This window comes from Aotus nancymaae, unplaced genomic scaffold (genome assembly GCF_030222135.1).
Source record: "Aotus nancymaae isolate 86718 unplaced genomic scaffold, 86718_ANA_hifiasm-v0.15.2.pri h1tg000089l, whole genome shotgun sequence".
Lineage (NCBI taxonomy): Eukaryota > Metazoa > Chordata > Mammalia > Primates > Aotidae > Aotus > Aotus nancymaae.
Window position 1 is genome coordinate 26,514,736 of NW_026988504.1, and position 24,521 is coordinate 26,539,256.

Consider the following 24,521-nt stretch of genomic DNA (forward strand, 5'->3'; position numbering starts at 1 on the left):
CGAGGCAGGTGGATCACCTGAGGTCAGGAGTTCGAGACCATCCTAGCCAACATGGTGAAATCCTGTCTCTAATAAAAATACAAAAATTAGCCAGGCGTGGTGGCACGCACCTGTAATCCCAACTATATGGGAGGCTGTGGCAGGAAAATCACTTGAAACTGGGAGGTGGAAGTTGCAGTGAGCCGATATTACATCATTGCATTTCAGCCTGGGCAACAGAGCAAGACTCTGTCTCAAAAAATAAATAAATAAATAAAATAAAATAAAGAATGGTTGCTGGGGAATACGGATTGAGCTTGAACTTGTCAACTAGGATACGAGGATATTGGGACTGGCTAAAGGCCTCCATGTTTATTTCTTTATTTTTTTGGTAGAGCTAAGAGGCTCGTTATGTTGCCCAGGCTGGATTTGAACTCCTGAGCTCAAGTGATCCTCCTGCCTCAGCCTCTTGAGTAATTTACTCTTATTCCTGCTTGTAAATGTTAGGGATGACCAGTCCATAGTATGGGGAGGGATGAGGACTATGCATAAGGAGGCTCAGACATCGAACCCAGAGGTGGGTAACCTTTGCTTTCGGGTTTCTCACTGGGGGAAAGAAAGGCTATGCTCAAGGCCCTGCACATAATAATTTATATACGGACCTGTGGGATAAACAAGATTTAAACAACAATAACAAACTTAAAAGAAAATTGGGGCCGGGCACTGTGGTTTACGCCTGTAATCCCAGCCCTTTGGGTGACCAAGTGGGCGGATCGCTTGAGGTCAGGAGTTAGAGACCACCCTGATTAACATGGAAAAACCTGTCTCTACTAAAAAAACCAAAAATTAGCCGGGCGTGGTAGCGCATGCCTGTAATCCCAGTTACTTGGGAGACTGAGGCAGGAGAATCTCTTGAACCTGGAAGACTGAGATCTCGCCATTGCACTTCAGCCTGGGGAACAAGAAACTCCATCTTAAAAAAAAAAAAGTTTTTGATTACAGGAAAAAAAAAAGAAGGTGATAGAGGACCCCCACATATTCTGCACCCAATTTTTCTTTTGATTAACATCTTAGCATTAGTATGATGCATTTGTAACAACTAATTAACTAATATTGATACATTATTATTAACTAAAGCCCATGCTTTATTTAGATTTCCTTAGTTTTTATCCAGTATTCTTTTTCTCCTCCATGATCACATTCAGAAAACCACATTACATTTGGTTATCAGGTCTCCTTAGCCCTCTTAGCTGTGGCAATTTCTCATAATTCCTTTGATTTTGATCACCTTCACCTTAGTTTCCTCCTTACTTTCCTTTGTATTCAAGAAGTATGGAGGGCCTGGAGATTCTGGTAGGACTGTCAGATTCGGGGGTGGTGATATGTGTGCAACTAAGGCACGTCAGTGTCGCTTTTGAAATATAGGTATGGAAATGAGAATAACTCCGGTAGCCCCAGGGGCTTAGGAGAACAGAAAGAGGGCCAGAAAAAGAGAAAGATCGTATTGCTGGACGCAACACCCTTGCCCTCCACGCCACACCCTTGTCCCCAGCCACACCCCTGCCGCACCTACTAATGAGGCTAACGAACGAAAGGGTGTCGGAATACGATGGAGAAGCCTGGTCGACAGTGACGTCGTGGGCAACGTCGGGTTATGAGCGGCCTTTCGAGCTCTTCGAGTCTTTGAGTCTCTGTGGTGCCTCAGCTCCTGGATGTCCTCCCTTAACGGAGAGGAACAATGCGGGTCGACTAGCCTAGTCCCTTAGTTTCCTCGCCAGCGCAGACAAATACGGTTTCCGTCCAAGGAACTACAATTCCCAGAAGACAGCGGGGCGTTCCTTGCTGAATTTCTATTGGTTGGCGTTTGTTACTCCCAGCCAATAGAAAGTGAACTTCTTGACAAGGGTCAAAATGGCGATTCCTAGGACCTAGAACTGGTTTGTGTGGTAGGCTTAAATTTGGGGAGGTGGTGGATAAAAAGGAAATTGGGAGGTATAGTTACAGGGTTGGAGAAGGTGGAGGAAATGAGGGGACAAATTGAACTTGGCGTGGTGGTGGCCGAGGGACGCATTTAGAGCTAAGGGCGTAATTAGGCAACCAGGACTGGCTTAACCCCTTGATGCCCTCCTCAGTCTTTCTATTAGTTCCTTTGATACTTTCTTCATTTATTTATTTATTTTTTTTGAGACGGAGTTTCACTCCTGTGCCCTGACTGGAGTGCGGTGGCGCGATCTCGGCTGACCGCAACCTCCGCCTCCGGGGTTCGAGTGATTCTTCTGCCTTAGCCTTCCGAGTAGCTGGGATTATAGACATGCGCCGCCGAGGCCCGGCTAATTTTGTATTTTTAGTAGAAACGGGGTTTCTCTATGTTGGTCAGGCTGGTGTCGAACTCCCGACCTCAGGTGATCCACCCGCCTTGGCCTCTCAAAGTGCTGGGATTACAGGCGTGAGCCACTGCGCCTGTCCCAGATACTTTCTTCTTAGTGCCCCAGTTTAAGGAAGGGTGGTTCAGGAGGAGAGAGCCTGACAGGAGCTTGCCTTTACCTCTTTTTCTTTCAAATTCCCCTACTTCGCTTAAATCTTCTGCATCTTCTCCTTTCTATTTAATTTTGCCTTCCCCTGTTCTCCTTAGAACTTCGTCTCCTTTTGTTTAGCTCCATTTCTCTCACCTCAAAGCCGGCCGTCACCGGCGCCATCTGCTCAGAGTGAAATCATGAAGGTGGTGAACCTGAAGCAAGCCATTTTGCAAGCCTGGAAGGAGCGTTGGAGTGACTACCAATGGGCAATCAACATGAAGAAATTCTTTCCTAAAGGAGCCACCTGGGACATTCTCAACCTGGCAGGTCTCAAGTGAACTGGGAAAAAAAGGATGGGAGGGATAAAGCCAGAGAAGTTGTAATCGCTCAGTCATGTTTTGTTATTCCCCTTGCAGATGCATTACTGGAGCAGGCCATGATTGGACCATCTCCCAATCCTCTCATCTTGTCCTACCTGAAGTATGCCATTAGTTCCCAGGTAAGCTCCCTCCAAACTCCCACCAAGAAATGAGAGTTTTTGGGGTAAAAAACTTGGAGTGCATTTGGTGCATTTGGGCCCTGGTGGTTCATGCCTGTAATCCCAGCATTGTGAGAGGCCAAGGTGGGCGGATTGCTTGATCCCAGGAGTTGGAGACCAGCCTGGGTAACATGGCAAAGCCCAATCTCTACCCAAAAATATAAAAAGTTAGCCCTGCGTGGTGGCACCCCTGTAGTCCCAGCTACTTGGAAGGCTGAGGTGGGAGGATCACCTGAGCCCTGGGAGGTCAAAGCTGCAATGAGCCATGATCCTGCTGCTGCACTCCAGCCAGAGCAACAGGGTGAGACCCTGTCTCAGAAAACAAAAAAAATTTAGAGTACAGTTGTGCAATTGTCAGTCTACTCTTTCTGGATGAATTTGTTTGAATAGATCATTTCACTGAGTTTCAGTGACCTCATGAAAACAATAGTACTTCATTTGTTATGATGAATATTACATTCACGTATTCTGCTGGGAGTGGTAGGAGGTAGCACAGACCTGTGGCCCCACCTACTCAGAAGGCTGAGGTGGAAGGATTGCTTGAGCCCAGGAGTTTGAGGCTGCAATGAGCATTGATTGTGCCACTGTGCTCCAGCCTGGGCAACAGAACAAGACTCTGTCTCTTAAAAACAACAACGACCAGGTGTGGTGGCTCACGCCTGTAATCCCAGCACTTTGGGAGGCCGAGGCAGGCAGATCATCTGAGGTTAGGGGTTCAAGACCAGCCTGACCAACATGGAGAAACCCCATCTCTCCTAAAAATACAAAATTAGCCAGATGTGGTGACACATGCCTGTAATCCCAGCTACTCGGGAGGCTGAAGCAGGAGAATCACTTGAACCCGGGAGGCGGAGGTTGCGGTGAGCTGAGATTGTGCCATTTCACTCCAGCCTGGGCAACAAGAGTGAAACTCTGTCTCAAAAAAAGAAAACAAAAAAACCCCCCCACCACCAACAACAACCAAAAGAAAAAGGATTCCATTTACTTATTCTATCAACAAATGTTCATGAATGCTTATATGTGCAAGACAGTGCTAGCCCCTGGGGACATAGCTGTGAACAAGACCTGATCCCAGTACACATAGAATTTAGTGGGTAATACAGACATGTAAATAAGCAGTCACTGGATGAGTTTATGATGAAGGTTAGGATAGAGTACAGATGCTCCTCAGCTGACAGTGGGGTTATGTCCTGATATACCACTCATAAGTTGAAAATGTACTTAATATGCATAACTTGCCAAAGATCTTATATTTGCCTTAAATGTGCTCAGAACACTCTAGCTTACAGTTGGGAAAAATCATCTAACACAAAGCCTATTTTATTTTTATTTATTTTTATTTTTTGAGAAGTAGTCTGATTGTCACCCAGGCTGGAGTGCAGTGGCACAACCTCGGTTCACTGAAACCTCTGCCTCCTGGTTCAAGCAATTCTCCCTGCCTTAGCCTCCTGAGTAGTTGGGATTACAGGCACTGGTCACCATGCCTGGCAAATTTTTTTGTATATTTTAGTAGAGGCGAGGTTTCACCATATTGGCCAAGCTGGTCTTGAATTCCTGACCTCAGGTGATCTGCCTGCCTTGGCCTTCCAAATTGCTGGAATTACAGGCGTGAGCCACCATGCCCCGCCCACAAAGCCTATTTTATAATGAAATGTTGAATATCTCACGTAATTTATTTATTTTTATTTTTTGAGACAGACTTTCACTCTGTCACCCAGACTGGAGTGCAGCAGCATAGTCACGGCTCACTGTAGCCTCCAACTCTCTGGCTCAGGTGATCCTCCCACCTCAGCCTCCTGAGTAGCTGAGACTACAGGCATGTGCCCAGCTAATTTGTGTATTTTTTGTATAGCCGGGGTTTTTTCCATATTGCCCAGGCTGGTCTTGAACTCCTGGGCTCGAGCAGTCTACCCTCCTTGGCCTCCCTATGTGCTGAGATTACAGGCATGAGCAGCTGTGCCTGGTCTCAGGTAATTTATTGGATGTTGTACTGAAAATGAAAACACAATGATTGTATGGCTATTTATTTTTGTATATTTAGTGGGGGTACAAGTGCAGATTTCTTTTTCTTTTTTTTTTTTTTTGTGACAGAGTCTTGCTCCGTTGTTTAGGCTGGAATGCAGAGATGTGCACTCCTTGGCTTACTGCAGCCTCCGCCTCCTTGGTCAAGTGATTCTTGTGCCTCAACCTCCTAAGTAGCTAGGACTACAGGCACCTGCCATCACACCCAGCTAATTTTTGTATTTTTAGTAGAGATGGGGTTTTGCCATGTTGGCCAGACTGGTCTCGAACTCCTGATCTCAGATGATCCATCTGCCTCAGCCTCACCAAGTGCTGGGATTATAGGCATGAGCCACTGTACCCATGCATATCTCTTTTTACACCATCATAAAGTTGAAAATTTGTAAGGCGAACCATTTTTAAGTTGGGGACTGTCCTTGCTATGGTAATACCTGGGAAAGGCACCCAGGTCCAGTCTGAACAGTCAAGGAAGGCTGTGTAGAGGATGTGATGTTTAAACCAAGACCTGAATATTGAGTAGGAGTTAGCCAGGTACATTGAGGAGAGTGTGTGTACAAAGCAGAGAAAAGGATATGTACTGTCTGGGAGGCAAGAATCACATAATGTCGTTCAGGAACTGAAAATAATTTGGTATGGTTAGAGAAAAGGAGTTTGCTCTTAGGACCCCTTTCTCTTTTCTTTTTTCTCCTTTTTATTTTTTTGTATTTTATGTAGAGACAGGGGTCTCGCTATGTTGCCCAGACTGGTCTTGAACTCCTGGCCTCAAGTAATTCTCCCACCTTGTCCTCCTAAAGTGCTGGGATTATGAGTGTGAGTCACTGCACCCGGTCTCAGGACACCTTTACATTCTTAAACATTTTGAGATTTTTCTTAAAAGTATTTGATTGCATTTGATCTCATGCCTCCCTAAAATGTATAAAACTAAGCTGCACCCCAAACACCTTGGGCACGTTTTCTGGACTTCCTGAAGGGCCATAGTCACTCATATTTGGCTCAGAATAAATCTCTTCAAATATTACAAAAATATATATTGGCTGGGTGTGGTGGCTCACGCCAGCACTTTGGGAGGCCAAGGTGGGTGGATCACTTGAGGTTAGTAGTTCAAAACCAGCCAAAATGGTGAAACCCATCTCTACTAAAAATACAAAAATTAGCTGGGTGTGTGGCAGGCACCTGTAATCCCAGCTACTTGGGAGGCTGAAGCAGGAGAATCGCTTGAACCCGGGAGGTGGAGGTTGCAGTGAGCCTAGATTGCACCACTGCACTCCAGCTTGGGCAACAGAGCTAGACTCCGTCTCAAAAAAAACCAAATTAGCCAGGTGTGTTGGCGGGCACTACTCAGGAGGTTGAGGCATGAGAATTGCTTGAACCCTGGAGATGGAGGTTGCAGTGAGTTGAAATCACTCTACTGTACTCCTGCCTGGGCGACAGAGTGAGACTCCATCTCAAAAAAAAAAGAGAAAAGCTGAATTTTCAAATCTGCTTTTGCATTCCATTGTCACGATAGGCATTTTGTTTGAAGCTTACGAAGAAAATCTGTCCTCAGATATCAGATGTTTAGTTTGAAAATGGAGGAGTATTTTAATAAGCGGGTCAGATAACTCATATTTTTCTTTGATACTACACTAAAATTCAACAGGTAATTTGAAGTCTTATAAGTAAACTTTTTATATTATTACATTAAAATTCACTGGTCTCAGGTTGAATGTGGTGGCTCCTGCCTATAATCCCAGCACTTTGGGAGGCTGAGGTGGGTAGATCACCTGAGGTAAGTAGTTTGAGACCAGCTTGACCAACATGGCGAAATCCTGTCTCTACTAAAAATACAAAAAATTAGCCTATCCTCTGAAACGCAGGCAGAAAAAAAAAAGAAAAAAAAATTAACCGGGCGTGGTAGTGTGCGTCTGTAATCCCAGCTACTTGGGAGGCTGAGGAAAGAGAATTGCTTGAACCTGGGATGTGGAGGTTGCAGTGAGCCAAGATCGCGCCACTGTACTCCAGCTTGGGTGACAGGACTAGACTCCATCTCAAAAAAACAAAACAAAACCAAACAAAAGTTAACCAGGTGTGGTGGCGGGCACCGGTAATCCCATCTACTCAGGAGGCTGAGGCAGGAGAATTGCTTGAACTTGGGAGGCAGAGGTTGCAGTGAACCGAGATAATGCCACTGCACTCCAGCCTGGGTGACAGAGCGAGACTCTCAAAAAAAAAAAGGGAAGAAAAGAGCTGAATTCTAACATCTGCTTTTCTCACATCCCACATTCAATTGTCACGATAGGTGTTTTGTTTGAAGCATATGAAGAAAATCTGGCCTCAGATATCAGATGTTTAGTTTGAAAAAGGAGTTTTTTTTTTGTTTGGTTGGTTTTTTTTTGAGATGGACTCTCGCTCGCTGTGTCTCCCAGGCTGGAGTACGGTGGCATGATCTCAGCTCACTGCAACCTCTGCCTCCCAGGTTCAAGTGATTCTCCTGCCTCAGCCTCCTGAGTAGCTGGGATTACAGTCGCCTGCCATCACGCCTGGCTAATTTTTGTATTTTTAGTAGAGACAGGGTTTCACCATGTTGTTCAGTCTGGTCTTGAACTCCTGATCCCATGATCTACCTACCTTGACCTTCCAAAGTGCTGGGATTACAAGTGTGAGCCACTGTGCCTGGCCAGGAGGAGTATTTTAATAAGCTTTTCAGGTAACTGATATTTTTCTTTGATACTATACTAAAATTCAACAGGTAATTGAAGCCTTATCAGTGAACTTTTTATACTATTACATTGAAATTCATTGGTCTCAGGTGGGGGGTGGTGGCTCCTGCCTGTAATCCCAGCACTTTGGGAAGCCAAGGTGGGTGGATCACCTGAGGTCAGGAGTTCGAGGCCAGCCTGGCCAACATGGTGAAATCCTGTCTCTACTGAAAATACAAAAAATTAGCCAGGCATGGTAGTGTGCATCTGTAATCCCATCTACTTGGGAGGCTGAAGCAGGAGAATCTCTTGAACCCGGGAGGCAGAGGTTACAGTGAGCCGAGATCGTGCCACTACACTCCATCCTGGGAGACAGAGCAAGACTCTGTCTCAATAAAAAATAAAATGAGATGAAATTCACTAGTCTCTTTATTGCACCTTGAGTAGATCTTTTATCTGTGTATGATTTTTGTAACATCATGAATTGGTAATTTGGAAAATTCCATGACTAACTTATATAGATATTTCAATTGTTGACACATTTAATTGTGTAATACCATCACGTCATGGAGCCTCCAGGACACTCCACTGTACAATTGTGAGAGAATTAGACCAAAAAGGTAAACAATATCTTAGTAGTATTTTAAAAATAGTTTTGAGTTTCTAGACCCCCTGAGAGGTCTTGGGGACCCTGAGGAGTTCCTGGACTATACCTTTAGAATTGCTAGACTGGCACTTTAAGGAGGAGAGTGGTTTAGAGAGAGAATGATAAGGTTGTAATAGACCTGTGAGTGATGCTAAGAGAATTTGGACTTTATTTTAGGGTAACAAGTAGTCATTGAAAGGGTTTTAAGTGGAGGAGTCACATGACAGGACTTCCTTAAAAATATGCATATTTTAATTAACATAGAATAACATACAAAGATCTTAAGATCAGTTCAGTGAGTTTTAGCAGTTGTATATACCCATGTCACCAGCATCCAAAATAAGATACAGAGTATTTCTGTTCTCCCAGAAATTCCCTTTTACCACTTTCTATTCCACTCCCCTCTCCCACAATTGCCTTTATTTGGATTTGTAGAAATGTAGTCAGATGTATTATACTGTCTTTTGTTTAACATAAATGTTTTTGATATTTATTATTTATGTTGTGTATGTTAGTAGTCCATGCTTTTTATTTATTTATTTTAATTTGAAACAGGGTCTTACTCTGTCACCCAGGCTGGAGCATACAGTGGCATGATCACAGCTTACTGTAACCTTGTCCTGCTGTGCTCAAGTGATCCTCCTGCCTCAGCCTCCTAAGGAGTTGGGACTACAGGCATGCACCACCATGCCTGGCTAATTTTTAAATTTTTTGTAAAGATGGGATCTCCCTATGTTGCCCAGGCTGGTAATTTTTACATTTTTGTAGAGATGAGGGTCTCACTTTGATGCCCAGGCTGGTCTCAAACTCCTGGGCTCAAGCGATCCTCCTGCCTTGGCCTCCCAAAGTGCTGGGATTACAGATGTGAGCCACCCATGCCCGGCCCCATTCTTTTTTTTTTTTTAATTGCTGAATAGTATGTCTCAGTTGACACATAAGATTTTTTTTTTTAATTAAAAGTTTTTTAAGAGTCAAGATCCTTGCTTTGTTGCTCAGGCTGGAGTGCCGTGGCACAACAGTGGCTCACTGCAGCTTTGACCTCCTTGGCTCAAGTGATCCTTCTGCCTCAGCCCCCCAGGTAGCTTGAACTACAGGTGCGCACCACCATACCCAACCAATTTTTGCATTTTTTATAGAGACAAGATTTCACCATGTTGTCCAGGTTCATCTTGAACTCCTGAGCTTAATCTGCCTACCCTGGCCTCACAAAGTGTTGGGATTATAGGCATGAGCCGTGGAGCTCAGCCTTAACCTACTGCTGCGTGATGTTCCATGTGTACTTTTTCTTTTTTCTTTGAGACGGAGTCTTGCTCTGTTGCCCAGGCTGGAGAGCAGTGGCACCATCTCGGCTCCCTGCAACCTCCCCCAACCCACCACCCCCACACTGGGTTCAAGCGATTCTCCTGCCTTTGCCTCCCAAGTAGCTGGAATTATAGGCACACACCAACACACCTCGTCGATCTTCGTATTTTTAGTAGAGATGGGGTTTCACCATGTTAGCCAGAATGGTCTTGATCTCCTGACCTCATGACCCACCCGCCTTGGCCTCCCAAAGTGTTGGGATTACAGGCGTGAGCCACCTCGCCCGGATTATTTTTATTTTTTCGAGACGAAGTCTCACTCTGTTACCCTGGCTGGAGTGCAGTGGTGCCATCTTGGCTTACTGCAACCTCTGCCTCCCGGGTTCAAGTGATTGTCCTGCCTCAGCCTCCTGAGTAGCTGGGATTACAGGTGCACATCACCACGCCCATCTAATTTTTGTATTTTTAGTAGAGATGGGGTTTCACCATGTTGGTCAGGCTGGTCTCAAACTTCTGACCTTGTGATCCTCCTGCCTTCGCCTCCCAAAGTGCTGGAATTATAGGCTAGATACTACAGAGTGAGACTCTGTCTCAGAGAAAGAAAGAAAGAAAAAATTAGGCATGGTTGTGTGCACCTGTAGTCTCAGCTACTCAGGAGGCTGAGGTGGAAGAATTGCTTGAACCCTGGAGCAGCATTGCTGTGTCATAGCCTGGGTGACAGAGTGAGACCCTGTCTCAAAAAACAAACAAACCAATGGAAGAGTCTTGAGTTGTGTAAACACTAATGGGAAAGGCAAGAAAGAGAAAGAGGCAGAGAGAAAAGAAAAAGAAAAAATGAAAAAAGAAGAAAGAGAAAGAGGCTGAAGTAACAGAGAGAAGCAAGCATATATGAAAGACCTTTGTGACCTGTCAAGTGCTGTGCAAAATTAGTAATTTATTCTTCCTTCAGAGTCAAGAGGCTCTTTGGCCCTGTGTTATGCGAGTAGAGGGCACTTAGGAGTAGTAGGGGTGTTGAATATTCAGAAGAGCAGAGAGGATTTGAGAGCAGCTGCAGGGTCGGGGGGGCTAGCCACCAGCGTGGTGGCCACACAGAGGGCCTCTCCTGCCCTGGGGTACTGTGGTGGTTCAGAGCTTCTAACAGTGATAGAATGATTAAGACTGGAATAGGCCAGATCCTGCTGTGTAAAACAGTCCGTCATGTAGAAAGCATTTTCGGGTCTCTGGAGTAGCAGTGGTTTATTGATACAGTTAACAAAATTCTACTGAACGGAATTCAGACTTTGAAGACCAGAAATTCATTTTGATGAACGGCCTCTCTCAGAACATACAGGATTGGGGGTTTCTCTCCTGGCATATGAGGGTCAGTGTTTAGTGGGGACATCCGGCTCCCCCTACAGGTTGGTATCCAGCAAGGCTCAGTTCTTTGCCAAGCACTCGCTATGGGGACATCAGTTATAAATAAACAAAACACTCGCTGGAACGTTATGGTCATCCTGCCCAGGCAGGCTCCCAGCTTTCTTATAGATGTCAGACACTAGTTCTGGCCTCACAGTGTCGTGGTTCTGAACACTGATTGTATTTAAGCCTTCTGTGTTTTGCTTCTGTTCACCCAGGAGTACTAGTGAAAGATGCCTGAAAAGAGCAGTGTATTCTGGTGATAGGGAAATCACACATAGGTGGAAAGTTTGCCATACCCAGGTGATTGAGCAGACAGCTTTCGTCTTTTTTTTTTTTGAGACTGAGTCTCACTCTGTTGCCAGGCTGGAGTGCGGTAGCTCACTGCAACCACTGCCTCCTGGGTTTAAGCGATTCTCCTGCCACAGCCTCCCGAGTAGCTGGGACTACAGGCACACACCACCATGCACAGCTAATTTTTTTTTTTTTTTTTTTTTTTTTTTGAGACGGAGTTTTGCTCTTGTTACCCAGGCTGGAGTGCAATGGCGCGATCTCGGCTCACTGCAACCTCCGCCTCCTGGGTTCAGGCAATTCTCCTGCCTCAGCCTCCTGAGTAGCTGGGATTACAGGCACGCACCACCATGCCCAGCTAATTTTTGTATTTTTAGTAGAGACGGGGTTTCACCATGTTGACCAAGATGGTCTCGATCTCTTGACCTCATGATCCACCCGCCTCGGCCTCCCAAAGTAATTTTTGTATTTTTAGCAGAGATGGGGTTTCACCATGTTGGCCAGGATGGTCTTGATCTCTTGACCTAGTGATCCTCTGGGATTACAGGCATGAGCCACCTTGCCTGGAGGTTTGTACTCCTCCAGCAGAGACAGCCTAGGTGGTGATTGTCCTGATACTTTCTGTCATTGTATCCTGCTTTTGTATTTTGGTATATTTTGCCACCGATTTTGAGTATACAACTGTAACTATTTTTTGTGGTATTATTTATATTTTATCAGCATACTATAATTTTTTTTTAATATGACAAAAGATTTTCTGTAGGGTTTAATTTCAGTCAGGACAAATTATTTCTTTTGAACTAGATCTCCAGTCTTATGATCATGATGAATAGGTTTTGCTAATAGAAATTTATTTTAAGGTAAGATTTTTCCAGAAGGCATCTAGTTAGTAGAATTCATCTAATTCAAAGCAATAAAAACTTCCTGAGGACCTATTGCATATCAGTTCCCGAGCTAGATGCTAGAGAAACAGATATAAATTCAATACCATCTCTGTTCTCTGGAAACTTACTGTTCAGGTAGTATTTCCCAAAATGTATTTTGGAAATACTGGGCACGTGAGATTGCTTGGTCCAGTAGGTTTGAAGGATATTGCTTTGTTTTATCATCAATCTACTTAGAGATTCTCATTGTAGATGAGTATGTCATGGTTCAAGAAGTTTTGTGGTAAAGTTCTCTGTGTATGTTTAATCTAGTGTTTCTCAAATTTATGTTACACACAAGCCCAGGGTATGTGTGTGACATTTCTTAATAGCCTGAGAACTTCTGGAACAGCATGGACTTTGTACAGTGATAGAAATGTTCTTTATCTACACTGTCCAGTACAGAATCCACTGGCCACCTGTGGCCATGGAGCACTTGAAATGTGGCTAGTGTGACTGAGGAAATGCATTTTAAATTTTATTTAACTTTAATTAATTTACATTTAAACAGCCCCATGGGGCTAGTGACTTCTCTAATGGATAGGGCAGCTGTGGAAGCTACTTTGAGTCATGCTGAGTTAAAGGTGTGTTTTTATTTATTCATTCTACAAACATCAAGCTTGTGGTGGTCACTGAGTAAAAATGTCCTTGTCCTCAAGGAGCTCCTAATTTAGTGGGGACTGCAGGCACCTGCCGTGTAATGATGAGCCTAAGGTGATTACTTGGAGCACAGAGGAATGGGTTCAGCTTTGGTGGGGATATTGGAGTTGATCAGGGAAGGTGTCCTGGATGGGTCCTAGAGCGTAAGTTCTGAAGAACAAGTAAGACTTTATACAGTAAAACTTACTCCCTGTTTCCCTTCTTTTCTTTTCTTTTTTTTTTTTTGAGTCACAGTTTTGCTGTCAGTCATGCTGGAGTGCAGTGGCATTATCTCGGCTCACTGCAACCTCCATCTCCCAGCCTCAAGCAATTCTCCTGACTCAGCCTCTTGAATAGCTGGGATTACAGGCATGTGCCACTATGCCTGGTGAATTTTTATATATTTAGTAGAGATGGGGTTTCACCATGTTGGCCAGGCTGGTCTCGAACTCCTGACCTCAGGTAATCCGCCCTCCTCAGCCTCCCAAAGTGCTGGGATTACAGGTGTGAGCCACCACACCCAGCCACTCCTTGTTTTAAGGTGCAGGTACTACCTACTCAGTGCAGGAAACGTTTGTCTCTGATTCTTACCCAGATGAAGCCCCTGTTCTTGCCGGAAGCTATAGGAATACAGTGACGTGACTTCACTCTTGCCCGTGCTTCTGCCCACCAGCTGTCAGTTAGCCCACGCTTATTGAGGACAATGAGTAGCATGTGAACATGAAACATGGAGCCTTTGAGTATCCCCCAAAATCATCTTCTTGATGGGCTTATGCTGATACCATTTGCAGTGAGTCTGACAGAAGGAGGAACGGGGCGGTACACAGTGACACTGCCTCTCCTTCCCTGGGTTGAGGAGGGCCTCTTGAAGGGGTTGAGGTTCAGGAGAACTGCAGCAACTTGAAGCAGCAGTGTTTGTTCCTCTCAGCCGTGGGAGATGAGTGGTCTAAGGATTATCTTTCTTCCTTCCCTCCAGATGGTGTCATACTCCTCTGTCCTCACAGCCATCAGTAAGGTATGACTATAGACACTCTGGAGCTAGGTGGAAGATGACAGACAAGGCCCCACCTCCTGGCGGGTGGCCCTGATCCTGTGACCCATGAGGCTGGGCAGGCAGCACATGATGCCTGTGGCTGGCATTGCTGGCCTTCCTTGGGAGGGGGGTCCTGGCAAGTAGGCGCTGGTGCTTGGGAGCCAATGTCGTGTTGAGGATGCTGAGTCTGGAACCCAAAGTTGGAGGAGAGAGGAGGAATCCTGAACGCAGTCTCTGCCTTGTGTGAGCCCTAGGGGTGGACAGGGGCGTTCCGTAGCATCTCCACTGTTCTTTCCGCAGTTCGATGACTTTTCCCGGGACCTGTGTGTCCAGGCTTTGCTGGATATCATGGACATGTTCTGTGACCGTCTGAGGTAAGAGCAGGGGTAAGGGGGCTCACAACGTTTCAACCTTGTCTTAGTGCAGAGGTGAAGCTCCTAGCACACAGACCAAGACCAATTCTGGGTTCTCACATTTTTTCACCCCACCTGCCCATCCATACTCACCAGTCCCCTCCTTTTCTTGCTCCCTTAGGACAGATCTTCCTCTGTGTCTGGAGTAGCTCATTTGAAATCTTGTCCAGTAGAAGCCAAAGGGGCTAAGTGTCATTCCCAGGACTTTGTTAGCTTCTCAGCCCTAGTTCCTAGTGGGGAAGTGCCAGGGACTCTGGGGAACATTGGTGTGGGTTGGATTTCAGCCATTGGAAGAACAGAGCCCTGATTTTGCATCCTTCCTGGTAGCTGTCATGGCAAAGCTGAGGAGTGCATCGGACTGTGCCGAGCCCTTCTCAGCGCCCTCCACTGGCTGCTGCGCTGCACGGCAGCCTCTGCAGAGCGGCTCCGGGAGGGGCTGGAGGCTGGCACTCCAGCAGCTGGGGAGAAGCAGCTTGCCATGTGCCTTCAGCGCCTGGAGAAAACCCTCAGCAGCACCAAGAACCGGGCCCTGCTGCACATCGCCAAACTAGAGGAGGCCTGTATGTCCCCTGATTCCCCTGAGCCCCACCTGCCGCTGCTCCCATAGCCGGTCCTTTAATTGAGAAGGGAGAGGCAGGATGCCATCCCACTTCTTTCCAGGAGGATCTGAAACCATCCCACTTCCTTTTTTTTCTCCCCATAAGCATTGCACACATCCCAGGGACTTGGGCAGGGTGGCACCCGAGCCAATCAACCAACAGGTATTTACTGAGCATTGTCGTATGCCCAGCACTGTGCTAGGTGCTGGGGGCGGGGGGTGGGGGGGCTATCAAAGGAGCATGTGGCAGGGTCCCTGCCCTCATCAAGCATAGCTGCTAGTGGGGAGCAAGACTAGTATGTCACAGATGCGGAAAAAACTAGAGGACAAGACAAGCACACCGTCCGTTATTGTGTTTGTCTCCACGTTACTCATTGTCTGAAAGCAAATGCCTCTTGTATTTGAATGTTAACCTAAAATGCCCCTTTGAACACAGTGCCTGTCTGCTGTTGGACCTGTTGGACCATAAGCCTCTTGCCTCAAGTTCAGTTGTTAAGTGTGGGTGCTCTCCAGAGCCTGAGAACAGACAGAGCACCTGGTGGGAGGGAAGATGCCAGTATTTCCAGCAATGGGGTCCTAAGGCCACAGTCTTGCTCCTTGAAGCCCACGTGGCTTGGGACCTCCTACAGATCTCTTGTTCTCCAGGGACAAGATTGCTAGAATGGGTTACTCCCGAGACTTTAGGACCTGATGGGAGAGCTTGTTTTAGGACTAGTATATTTATTTCTTCCCCAAGTATGTTTTACTGCCTGTGAAAAGTCCAAAAAGACAATCATTATATAAAAATGGTCTGCGTTGACAGCTTCTTACCTACCTTGACCCTTGATAAATGTTTACTGGCTGAAAATCGGATGAATACTGAATTTTAATGGCTCTCGAGTCTTGTCTTTTTTTTCCCCTTCTGTGCTCCATGGAGGTTAATGGGCTAGTTGGTGCCATTATCCATCATTTGACCCTCTGGAATTGTAACTAGGATAAGTAACTTATAATTCAGTGCTGACTGATATGGCTTAGACCATGAGTGTGGGCATTAGGAAGGAGAGAACAGTCAGTTAGACCAGTTGGGTGAGTTGCTAAAGGAACTGGGGCTTGAACAGAGGGGCTCGGAGCATGGTGGGAGTTTGAGAGACGGTGTGTGAGAGAGACCTTCAGCAGCGGAGGGCAGCAAGTGTGCCGCCTAGATCAGGGAGTGGTTGAGAATGGGGAGGCCATTCAGGGACCCAGCGCCCCCAGGGGAGAGTGACAGCCTCTCCAAGGCTGGATTTGGAATCCGCCCACTGCTCGAGTGATTTGTGGCCACACTCCCTGTTCCAGCTACTGGACTCTAACCTCCCTCTGCCTCTCTCTCCCGAGCCTGTGTGATGCCATACCTTGTGAAGTCAGCTGGCTGTGTCTCCTGGAAGTTAGGCCTTTGGGAATGGTCTGTAGGGTTTCCAGCTCTAGGTGCCCACCCCTCTTCTGGAAACAGTGCATGCTGCCTCAGGCCCCTGCCTCCCTGTCGTCCTGAGGGGAAGTCTTCCTGTGTGGTTTTGAATGTCAGAGGTGGTGCCAAAATCAAAGAGTTTGGGGCCAAGCGCTCTCTCTCCCCTGTTTCCCATCACATTTCTGCACTTCCTTCCCTCTGCCAGCCTCCTGGACTGCCATTGAGCATTCTCTCTTGAAACTTGGAGAGATCCTGGCCAATCTCAGCAACCCCCAGCTCCGGAGCCAGGCCGAGCAGTGCGGCACCCTCATTAGGAGGTAGTGGCTCCCTGGGGGATGGTGATGGAGGGAGAAGGAGGACACGCCCTGGGGTGGGAAGATGTGGCACCTGGTGCCATCCCCTCCACCTTCACCTTTGGCCCCCTCAAATGCTGTCCCCTGTGTTTATGACCCCTCAGCATCCCCACGATGCTGTCTGTGCACACGGAGCAGATGCACAAGACTGGCTTCCCCACTGTCCACGCCGTGATCCTGCTCGAGGGCACCATGAACCTGACAGGCGAGACGCAGTCCCTGGTGGAGCAGCTGACGATGGTGAAGCGCATGCAGGTGGGAGTGGCTGAGTGGCTCTCCCTTCCCCAAGGCGGGCCAGCCTTTTGGGGGCAAGAGGGAGGATTCTTCTGGTCCTCTCTGGGAGAAGTGGGTTTCTCCTGCTCTGTGATGGATAGTGGGTGCCCGGCATGTACACTTATGTCATTGGACCTTACGCCTCTGGTTCTCAGCACAGAGCTGGGCAGTGACTCTGCCATGCAGTCTCTGACCCAGCCAAATCCTTGGGTGTCCATAGAAGGATGACAGGGTACAGGCACCCTCTTAGGCCTCGCCCTTGGCTCTTCCCACAGCATATCCCCACCCCACTTTTTGTCCTGGAGATCTGGAAAGCTTGCTTCGTGGGGCTCATTGAGTCTCCTGAGGGTACAGAGGAGCTCAAGTGGACAGCTTTCACTTTCCTCAAGGTACTGGGGACGTGGGCGGGACAGAGCCAGTCTAGGAATGGTTCTCAGGAAGAGCAGTGGCACCCTGGACGTCTGCCCTGTGTTTCTCCCTGTGGGTGCTGGGCCCAGCCTGCCAGGTATCCCAGTACAAGTTCCCATTGATCATTTTCTCTGAAACTGCCAGGGCTATATTTAGCCCATTTGGCAAACTCTGTTTTTTCTTACCACAGAGGTGCAGTTTAGCTTGGTCATCAGACAGATTGCTGCAGGGCAGTGAGGGGAGCCAGGGAAAGAGGCCCCAGTCCTCCTTGAAGCTGGGAATCTACTTTTGCTTATGGCATTTTTTTTCTGTTGAGTGAGCAGAGGTGCAGGGTCCCTGTGTCCTGTGCCTAGGCCTGGTGGCATAAGGGACCCAGGTACCTATTGGCTGTCATTTAGCTCTAAGTGTGCTCTCACTTCCAGGGCAGGACTGTTCTTGTCTCTCTCCTTGGAGCAGGGGGTTGGGGGGAGGTCTTCAGGGGTAGATGAAAGAGAAAAGAAACGGATCTTGCTGTTTTTCCCTCTGCCTTACCCCCTAGATTCCACAGGTTTTGGTGAAGTTGAAGAAATACTCTCATGGGGACAAGGTGAGTTGAGGAATTGAGATGGAGGCGTGGGAGCAAAAACAAGGGCAAGGGAAGGGTCCTTCAGGCCCCAACTGGGCAGTGTTCTCATGCCTGGAAGAGAGCTGGATGCGTGTGTGCATGTGTGCACCTCAGTGCTTTGCTGTGTATGTGCTTCAGTGTGTGTGTGCTTCAGTGTGTGCACCTGCTTCATTGTGAGTGTGCTTCAGTGTATGTTTCAGTGTGTGTGCTTGTTTGTGTGTGCGCTTCAGTGTGTGTGTGTGCCTCAGTGTGTGCTCATGCTTCAGTGTGTGTTTCAGTGTGTGCTTCAGTGTGTGTGCTTCAGTGTGTGTGCTTGTGTGTGTGCTTCAGTGTGTGTGCGCTTCAGTGTCTTTCAGTGTGTGTGCTTCAGTGTGTATGTGCACTTGTGTGTGTGCTTCAGTGTGTGTGTGCTTCAGTGTGTGCATGCGCTTCAGTGTGTGTGTGCGTCAGTGTGTGCGTTTCAGAGTGCGCTTCAGTGTGTGTGGGCTTCAGTGTGTGTGCGCTTCAGTGTGTGTGTGTGCTTGTGTGTGTGCCTCAGTGTGTGTATGTGCTTGTGTGTGTGCCTCAGTGTGTGTGTGCGCTTCAGTGCATGTGTGCTTCAGTGTGTGTGCACTTCAGTGTGTGTGTGCTTCAATGTGTGTGTGCTTCAGTGTGTGTGCTTCAGTGTGTGTGTGTACTCCAGTGTGTGTATGTGCTTCAGTGTGTGTGCTTCAGTGTGTGCGCTTCAGTGTGTGTGCACTTCAGTGTGTGCACCTGCTTCAGCATGAGTATGCTTCAGTGTGTGTGTGCTTCAGTGTATGTGCTTCAGTGTGTGTGTGTGCTTCAGTGTGTGTGTGCTTCAGTGTGTGCACCTGCTTCAGCATGAGTATGCTTGTGTGTGTGTGTGCTTCAGTTTGTGTGTGCTTCAGCATGTGCACCTGCTTCAGAGTGTGTGTGTGCGTTTGCTTCAGCGTGTGCGTGCACCCACCACATACACCCAGGCTCCAGGCAGAAGGCAGCTAGGCAGCTCAGGCTGATGCCTCCAGCAGTCAAGATTGCCTGAGATGATAAGGGCTGGGTGGCGCTGTGGGGAGCAGTGATGCCTCATACTTCTCCCCATCAAGTCGCTGGGAGCCAGCAGTGGACAGGGCCTACTTACAGGCTCTGTATCCGGCAGCATGTCCTTGTGAGCCTGCACTGCAGGCTGAGGGAAGAGCAGAGGACCTGGAAACCAGGTAAACACTTCTGTCTCTTTTTAGGACTTCACTGAGGATGTCAACTGTGCTTTCGAGTTCCTGCTGAAGCTCACACCCTTGTTGGACAAAGCTGACCAGCGCTGCAAGTATGAGCTCCCCTGCTCACCCCTGCCCTATTGGAAGGCGTTCTGGGCTCTTCCCTGATCTGTGCCTGAGAAGCCTCAGGGGACTCTGTCTCCTTGTTCACTCCCCTTGGCAGGGGCAGGAAGCAGCAGCCCATAGTTGCTAAGTCCCCAGAGCCCCTCTACTGTCCCTCAGGCACTCCAGATTTTCCTCATCCTGAAAGAGGGAGGAGGATGCTCAGGGACCTGCTGCTCCCTCTGCCCCCGACCATCCCAGCCAGGTACACAGTTCCCTCAGCATCTTTCTCCCTCACAGCTGTGACTGTACAAACTTCCTGCTCCAAGAATGTGGCAAGCAGGGGCTTCTGTCTGAGGCCAGTGTGAACAACCTTATGACTAAGCGGTAAGTGTGAGCACACCTGGGCTACCCCAAGAGCCCCTTGACCTCTTTCTTGTTACGATGGGGCTGCTGGGTGCCTTTCAACCTTCTGTCTAAAGTGTGGGCTGCAAGTGACTGGGATCATGCCTCGGGGTACAGGGAACAGGAAGGAAAAGATGGCACCGGTGTCTTCAGACCAGAGTTTTACACTCTTAGTCACTGCTCTTTAACTCATACCCATCTTTGTGATAAAAGTAAAAATCCTAGGCTGGAGGCGGGTGGATTACTTGGAGGCCAGGAGTTCAAGACCAGCCTAGCCAACATGTCAAAACCTCATCTCTACTAAAAATACAAAAATCAGCTGGGCATGTGGTGTGCACCTGTAATCCCAGCTACTTGGGAGGCTGAGGCATGAGCATCGCTTGAACCCAGGAGGCAGAGGTTGCAGTGAGCTGAGATTCCACCATTGCACTCCAGCCTGGGCAACAGAGTGAGACCTTGTCTCAAAAAAATTAAAAATAAAAATTCTGAATCTTCTTTTAATCTTAAATCTGCTTTCAGAGCATTTAAGATTAATGATAGACTGGGCAGGGTGGCTCATGCCTTAATCCCAGCACTTTGGGAGGCTGAGGCAGGTGGATCACAAGGTCAGGTGAAACCCCGTTTCTACTAAAAACAGAAAAATTAGCAAGGCATGGTGATGTGGCCTGTAATCCCAGTTACTCAGGAGGTTGAGGTAGGAGAATCACTTGAACCCAGGAGGCGGAGGTTGCAGTGAACTGAGATCTTACCACTGCGTTCCAGACTGGGCAGCAGAGCGAGACTCTGTCTCAAAAAAAAAAAAAAAAAAAAAAAGACTAATGATAAATTGCTGGGTGCAGTGGCTTACGCCTGTAATCGCAGCAATTTGGGAGGCCAAGGTGGGCAGATCTCCTGAGGTTACGAGTTTGAGACCAGACTGGCCAACATGGTGAAACCCCGTCTCTGCTAAAAATACAAAAAGTGGCCGGGCATTGTGAGTGCCCAGCTACTCGGGAGGCTGAGGCTGCAGCCTGAGAATCGCTTGAACCTGGGAGGCAGAGGCTGCAGTGAGCTGAGATTGTTCCACTGTACTCCAGCCTGGGTGACAGAGTAAGACTGTCTCAAAAAAAAAAATACTAATGATAAATCAGTGATTGTGATATTGACTATGCTTCCATAAACTTCACCCCAACCTTGGAGGTTCTTATGTGTGTCCCACCTCCTCTGTGCATTTGCTTCTGGGCTTGAACAAGGGAATGTGTCAAGAATTTCTCTCCATTCCTCTTCCCTTCCTTGTACAACTGGTGATGTCCACAGAAAAGCAGACCGGGAGCACGCACCCCAGCAGAAATCAGGAGAGAATGCCAACATCCAGCCCAACATCCAGCTGATCCTGCGGGCGGAACCCACTGTCACAAACATCCTCAAGGTGAGTATGCCCTTCCCTGGTCACCATGGTCTTTCCTCTTCCCAGTGCTCTATCTGCTTGCAGATAAATAAAAAGAGGCCTCAGACCTCTGTTTCCTTTAGCTTTTACACATAGTTGCTTTGGAGGTAGTGAAAGGGGAGGCAAGGGCAGCTATCACTGAATGGTAACCTGTGGGAGCTTCATTTGTACATCAGGTGCTGCAGTAAGCACTTTCTCTTAGGCTGTCTCACGTGGAAACAACAGAGGCGTGGGGCGCGGTGGCTCACACCTGTAATTCCAACATTTTGGGAGGCTGAGGTGGGACGATCACTTGAGGTCAGGAGTCTGAGACCAGCCTGGACAATGTGGTGAAACTCCATCTCCACTAAAAACACAAAATTCACCTAGTGTGATGGTTTATGGAAGTTTATGGAAGCATAGTAATTCCAGCTACTTGGCAGGCTGAGGCAGGAGAATTGCTGAACCCGGGAGGTGGAGATTATGGTGAACTGAGATTGCACCACTGCTGCACTCCAGCCTGGGCACTCCAGTGAGACTCCATCTCAAAAAAAAAAGGAAATGACAGAGAAGTTCCCAGCCGTGACCTTGCCCACCCCAACCTTACCACCTTCATGCCAATGTAGACGAGAGGGATGGATTGGAAAGCAAGGATAAGTTTTAGGAATGATTTTCCAGATTGAAGTCAGAAAGATGTAGATTACATTCCAGGTTGTGAAAGAGAGAAAATGTGGCTAGGCTGTATCTTGGGTGGGGGGTCTTCAGTGTTCTTCAGGACTTGATTTCCTGTCCTGTCTCCAGACGATGGATGCAGACCACTCTAAGTCCCCGGAGGGACTGCTGGGCGTCCTGGGCCACATGCTATCCGGAAAGAGTCTAGACTTGCTACTGGCCGCTGCTGCTGCCACTGGAAAGCTGAAATCCTTCGCCCGGAAATTCATCAAGTGAGGAAGGCCAAGCTCCTGACCCCAGGGTGTGCGGGGAGGCCATGCGTGTTGGCAGGAGATAGCAGGGTAGGAGTCAGGTGCCTGGGTCTGGGTATCGTCTAGAGACCCACGGGCCTAGGCAGAGCACCCTGGCTGGAGATCTTGTAGGAAGGGCCTGTTCTCACAACCTAAGTGTTCTTTTCTCTTCAGCTGAGGATGGAGTGGACGTGTTTGGTAAAGAGATGAGGGTAAAGGTTGAGGTGTTGAACACTGGACATGGAGGAATTCCGAGTATGCCCAGTTATTAATAAGCAGCTCTCAAATTCTGTTGCCTTTTTTGGTTGCCCTGGAATTTGACATATAGAACATTGTTCCATTCAGTGAACCATTCTCTAGGCCTTGGAAATCTTCTCACAATAGTAATACTTTTCCTGTAGCAGCATGTCTCATTTTAAGTTTAACCTGTAACTCATAGACTCTAGCAACCACTCTCTGAGCATGTGTAGCCCCCAGTGCCCAGCTACTGCTCAGCTCATGCTTTAGTCAACGCAGCCTGTCTCTATTCCTTTCAGCTTGAATGAATTCACAACCTATGGCAGCGAAGAAAGCAGTAAGTCAGCCCTGTGCAGGCCCAGGGGCCTGAGGAGGGGTGTGGAGGGAGAGTGTGGGAGGGAGGAGGGTGGGTGGGAGGAAGGAGGGCACCTGGGCTCAATGTGGGGAGGCTGTACTGCCTCCTCAGAGCCATGACCGATGGAAGCTTCCACGGAGCTTGAAAGTGGGTAATGCTGGAAAAGGATTCTTACCAGACCATCCCTGTGTCTCGTTCCCCACACCCCTTATGACTTGGTTGGGTATGCTGGAAGAGGGTGCTGGGGGCCTTTGGTCTCAAGGAAGGGATGATGTTCCAACTGAGACTCAAGAAAAGGATTCTGAGCCTCGGAGCTTTGAAGGAGCCACGTGGTCCCTGACCTTCCTAGAGACAAATCCCGATCCCTGTCCACTCAGACATGGGCTTTCCCTGGTAGCTCAGCTGTCCTGTCCTTCCACAGCCAAACCGGCCTCTGTCCGGGCCCTGCTGTTTGACATCTCCTTCCTCATGCTGTGCCACGTGGCCCAGACCTATGGTTCAGAGGTGAGAAAGAGGGGAGCGGCCGGGACGGGGCCTCAGGGGAAGGAGGTAACCCGGAATTCTCCCCACCTCACCACCCGCCCCGCCACAGCCTCTCAGCCAGTTAGTTTTGTGGGCCTCAGAAACCAAGTGCCCACCTGGGCTGGAGTCTGCAGAGGCCCCTTCAGCCCCATGCTCACACTGACCACTAGGTGGCAGCATAGCCCCCGTCTGCCTCCGTTGAATCGGTTTGTCCCCAGTCTTCAGGCTGGGCTGGAGCAGCAACGTGATGGGAAACAGTGCAGCCCCAGATCTAGCGCTGGCAGGCGCCGCGCCCTCTACTCTGCTGGTGCCCCCTCTTCCCCTTTCTCAGGTGATTCTGTCCGAGTCGCGCTCAGGAGCTGAGGTACCTTTCTTCGAGACCTGGATGCAGACTTGCATGCCCGAGGAGGGCAAGATCCTGAACCCTGACCACCCCTGCTTCCGCCCCGACTCCACCAAAGTGGAGTCCCTGGTTGCCCTGCTCAACAACTCCTCGGAGATGAAGCTGGTGTCAGTGGCCCGGGCACCCACTCCAAGGGTGGCGGTGGGGGCACGGCCAAGACTCTCTCCCTGAGCCTGTCCCCGCTCCCCTGTGGTGACTTCTCCCACGCACACCCACAGGCAGATGAAGTGGCACGAGGCCTGTCTCAGCATCTCAGCCGCCATCTTGGAAATCCTCAATGCCTGGGAGAACGGTGTCCTGGCCTTCGAGTCCATTCAGGTAGCCCCGCCTTCCCAGCAGCCTTTGCCCCCGTGAGCCAGCCAGTGATGGCTTGTTATATTTTGTAAGAGCAAGAAGACCTTTAATCCAGGAGCTGATGTGTTTTTGTTTGTTTGTTTGTTTTTTGAGACTGAGTCTTGCTTTGCTGCCAGGCTGGAGGGCAGTGGAGTGATCTCGGCTCACTGAATCTCTGCCTTCTGGGTTCAAGTGATTCTCCCACCTCAGTCTCCCGAGTAGCTGGGACTACAGGCGTGTGTCACTATGACTGGCTCATTTTTGTATTTTTAGTAGAAACAGGGTTTCACCATGTTAGTCAGGCTGGTCTCAAGCTCCTGACCTTGTGATCTGCCTGCCTCAGCCTCCCAAAGTACTAGGATTACGGGTATGAGTTACCACACCTGGCCCAAGGAGCTCATGTTTTAATATTGATCTTTTGTATAATCTAGTCTTAGCCACTCCCTCTGGCCCAGGTAGCTCTGGGAAAAATCAAACTCATGGAGAGAGGTGTGGGATGTCTCTGGGGACTCCACCCGCTGCACTTAGATGCCCACAGAGGCTGAGAAGGTGA

At 48.4% G+C, this 24,521-nt stretch overlaps 1 protein-coding gene and 1 non-coding gene across 10 annotated transcripts in view; both read left to right on the forward strand.

The window, feature by feature from the left end:
• Positions 1–1,826: 1,826 nt before the first annotated feature.
• MED24 (mediator complex subunit 24) overlaps positions 1,827–24,521 on the forward strand; it is a 29,888-nt gene continuing 7,193 nt past the window's right edge. For 3 of the 9 annotated variants that reach the window (XM_012451997.2, XM_064369149.1, XM_064369150.1), the window contains exons 1-19: positions 1,827–1,925; positions 2,634–2,822; positions 2,912–2,994; positions 13,905–13,943; positions 14,262–14,335; positions 14,702–14,934; positions 15,079–15,135; positions 16,601–16,712; positions 16,853–17,003; positions 17,297–17,410; positions 17,968–18,015; positions 19,272–19,354; positions 19,647–19,733; positions 21,048–21,159; positions 21,958–22,100; positions 22,655–22,692; positions 23,132–23,214; positions 23,564–23,742; positions 23,854–23,953. In XM_012451997.2, the coding sequence (XP_012307420.1) occupies positions 2,693–2,822; positions 2,912–2,994; positions 13,905–13,943; positions 14,262–14,335; positions 14,702–14,934; positions 15,079–15,135; positions 16,601–16,712; positions 16,853–17,003; positions 17,297–17,410; positions 17,968–18,015; positions 19,272–19,354; positions 19,647–19,733; positions 21,048–21,159; positions 21,958–22,100; positions 22,655–22,692; positions 23,132–23,214; positions 23,564–23,742; positions 23,854–23,953 (1,866 nt within the window). In that variant the 5' untranslated portion in view covers positions 1,827–1,925; positions 2,634–2,692. Of the gene's footprint in view, positions 1,926–2,611; positions 2,823–2,911; positions 2,995–13,904; positions 13,944–14,261; positions 14,336–14,701; positions 14,935–15,078; positions 15,136–16,600; positions 16,713–16,852; positions 17,004–17,296; positions 17,411–17,967; positions 18,016–19,271; positions 19,355–19,646; positions 19,734–21,047; positions 21,160–21,957; positions 22,101–22,654; positions 22,693–23,131; positions 23,215–23,563; positions 23,743–23,853; positions 23,954–24,521 lie in introns of all 9 variants that reach the window. The other 6 variants (XM_064369147.1, XM_064369148.1, XM_064369146.1 and 3 more) reach the window with 6 other exon arrangements.
• LOC135271743 (small nucleolar RNA SNORD124) lies at positions 22,963–23,066 on the forward strand. Its single transcript, XR_010339877.1, has one exon. It is a non-coding gene; the product is annotated as a small nucleolar RNA SNORD124 (small nucleolar RNA).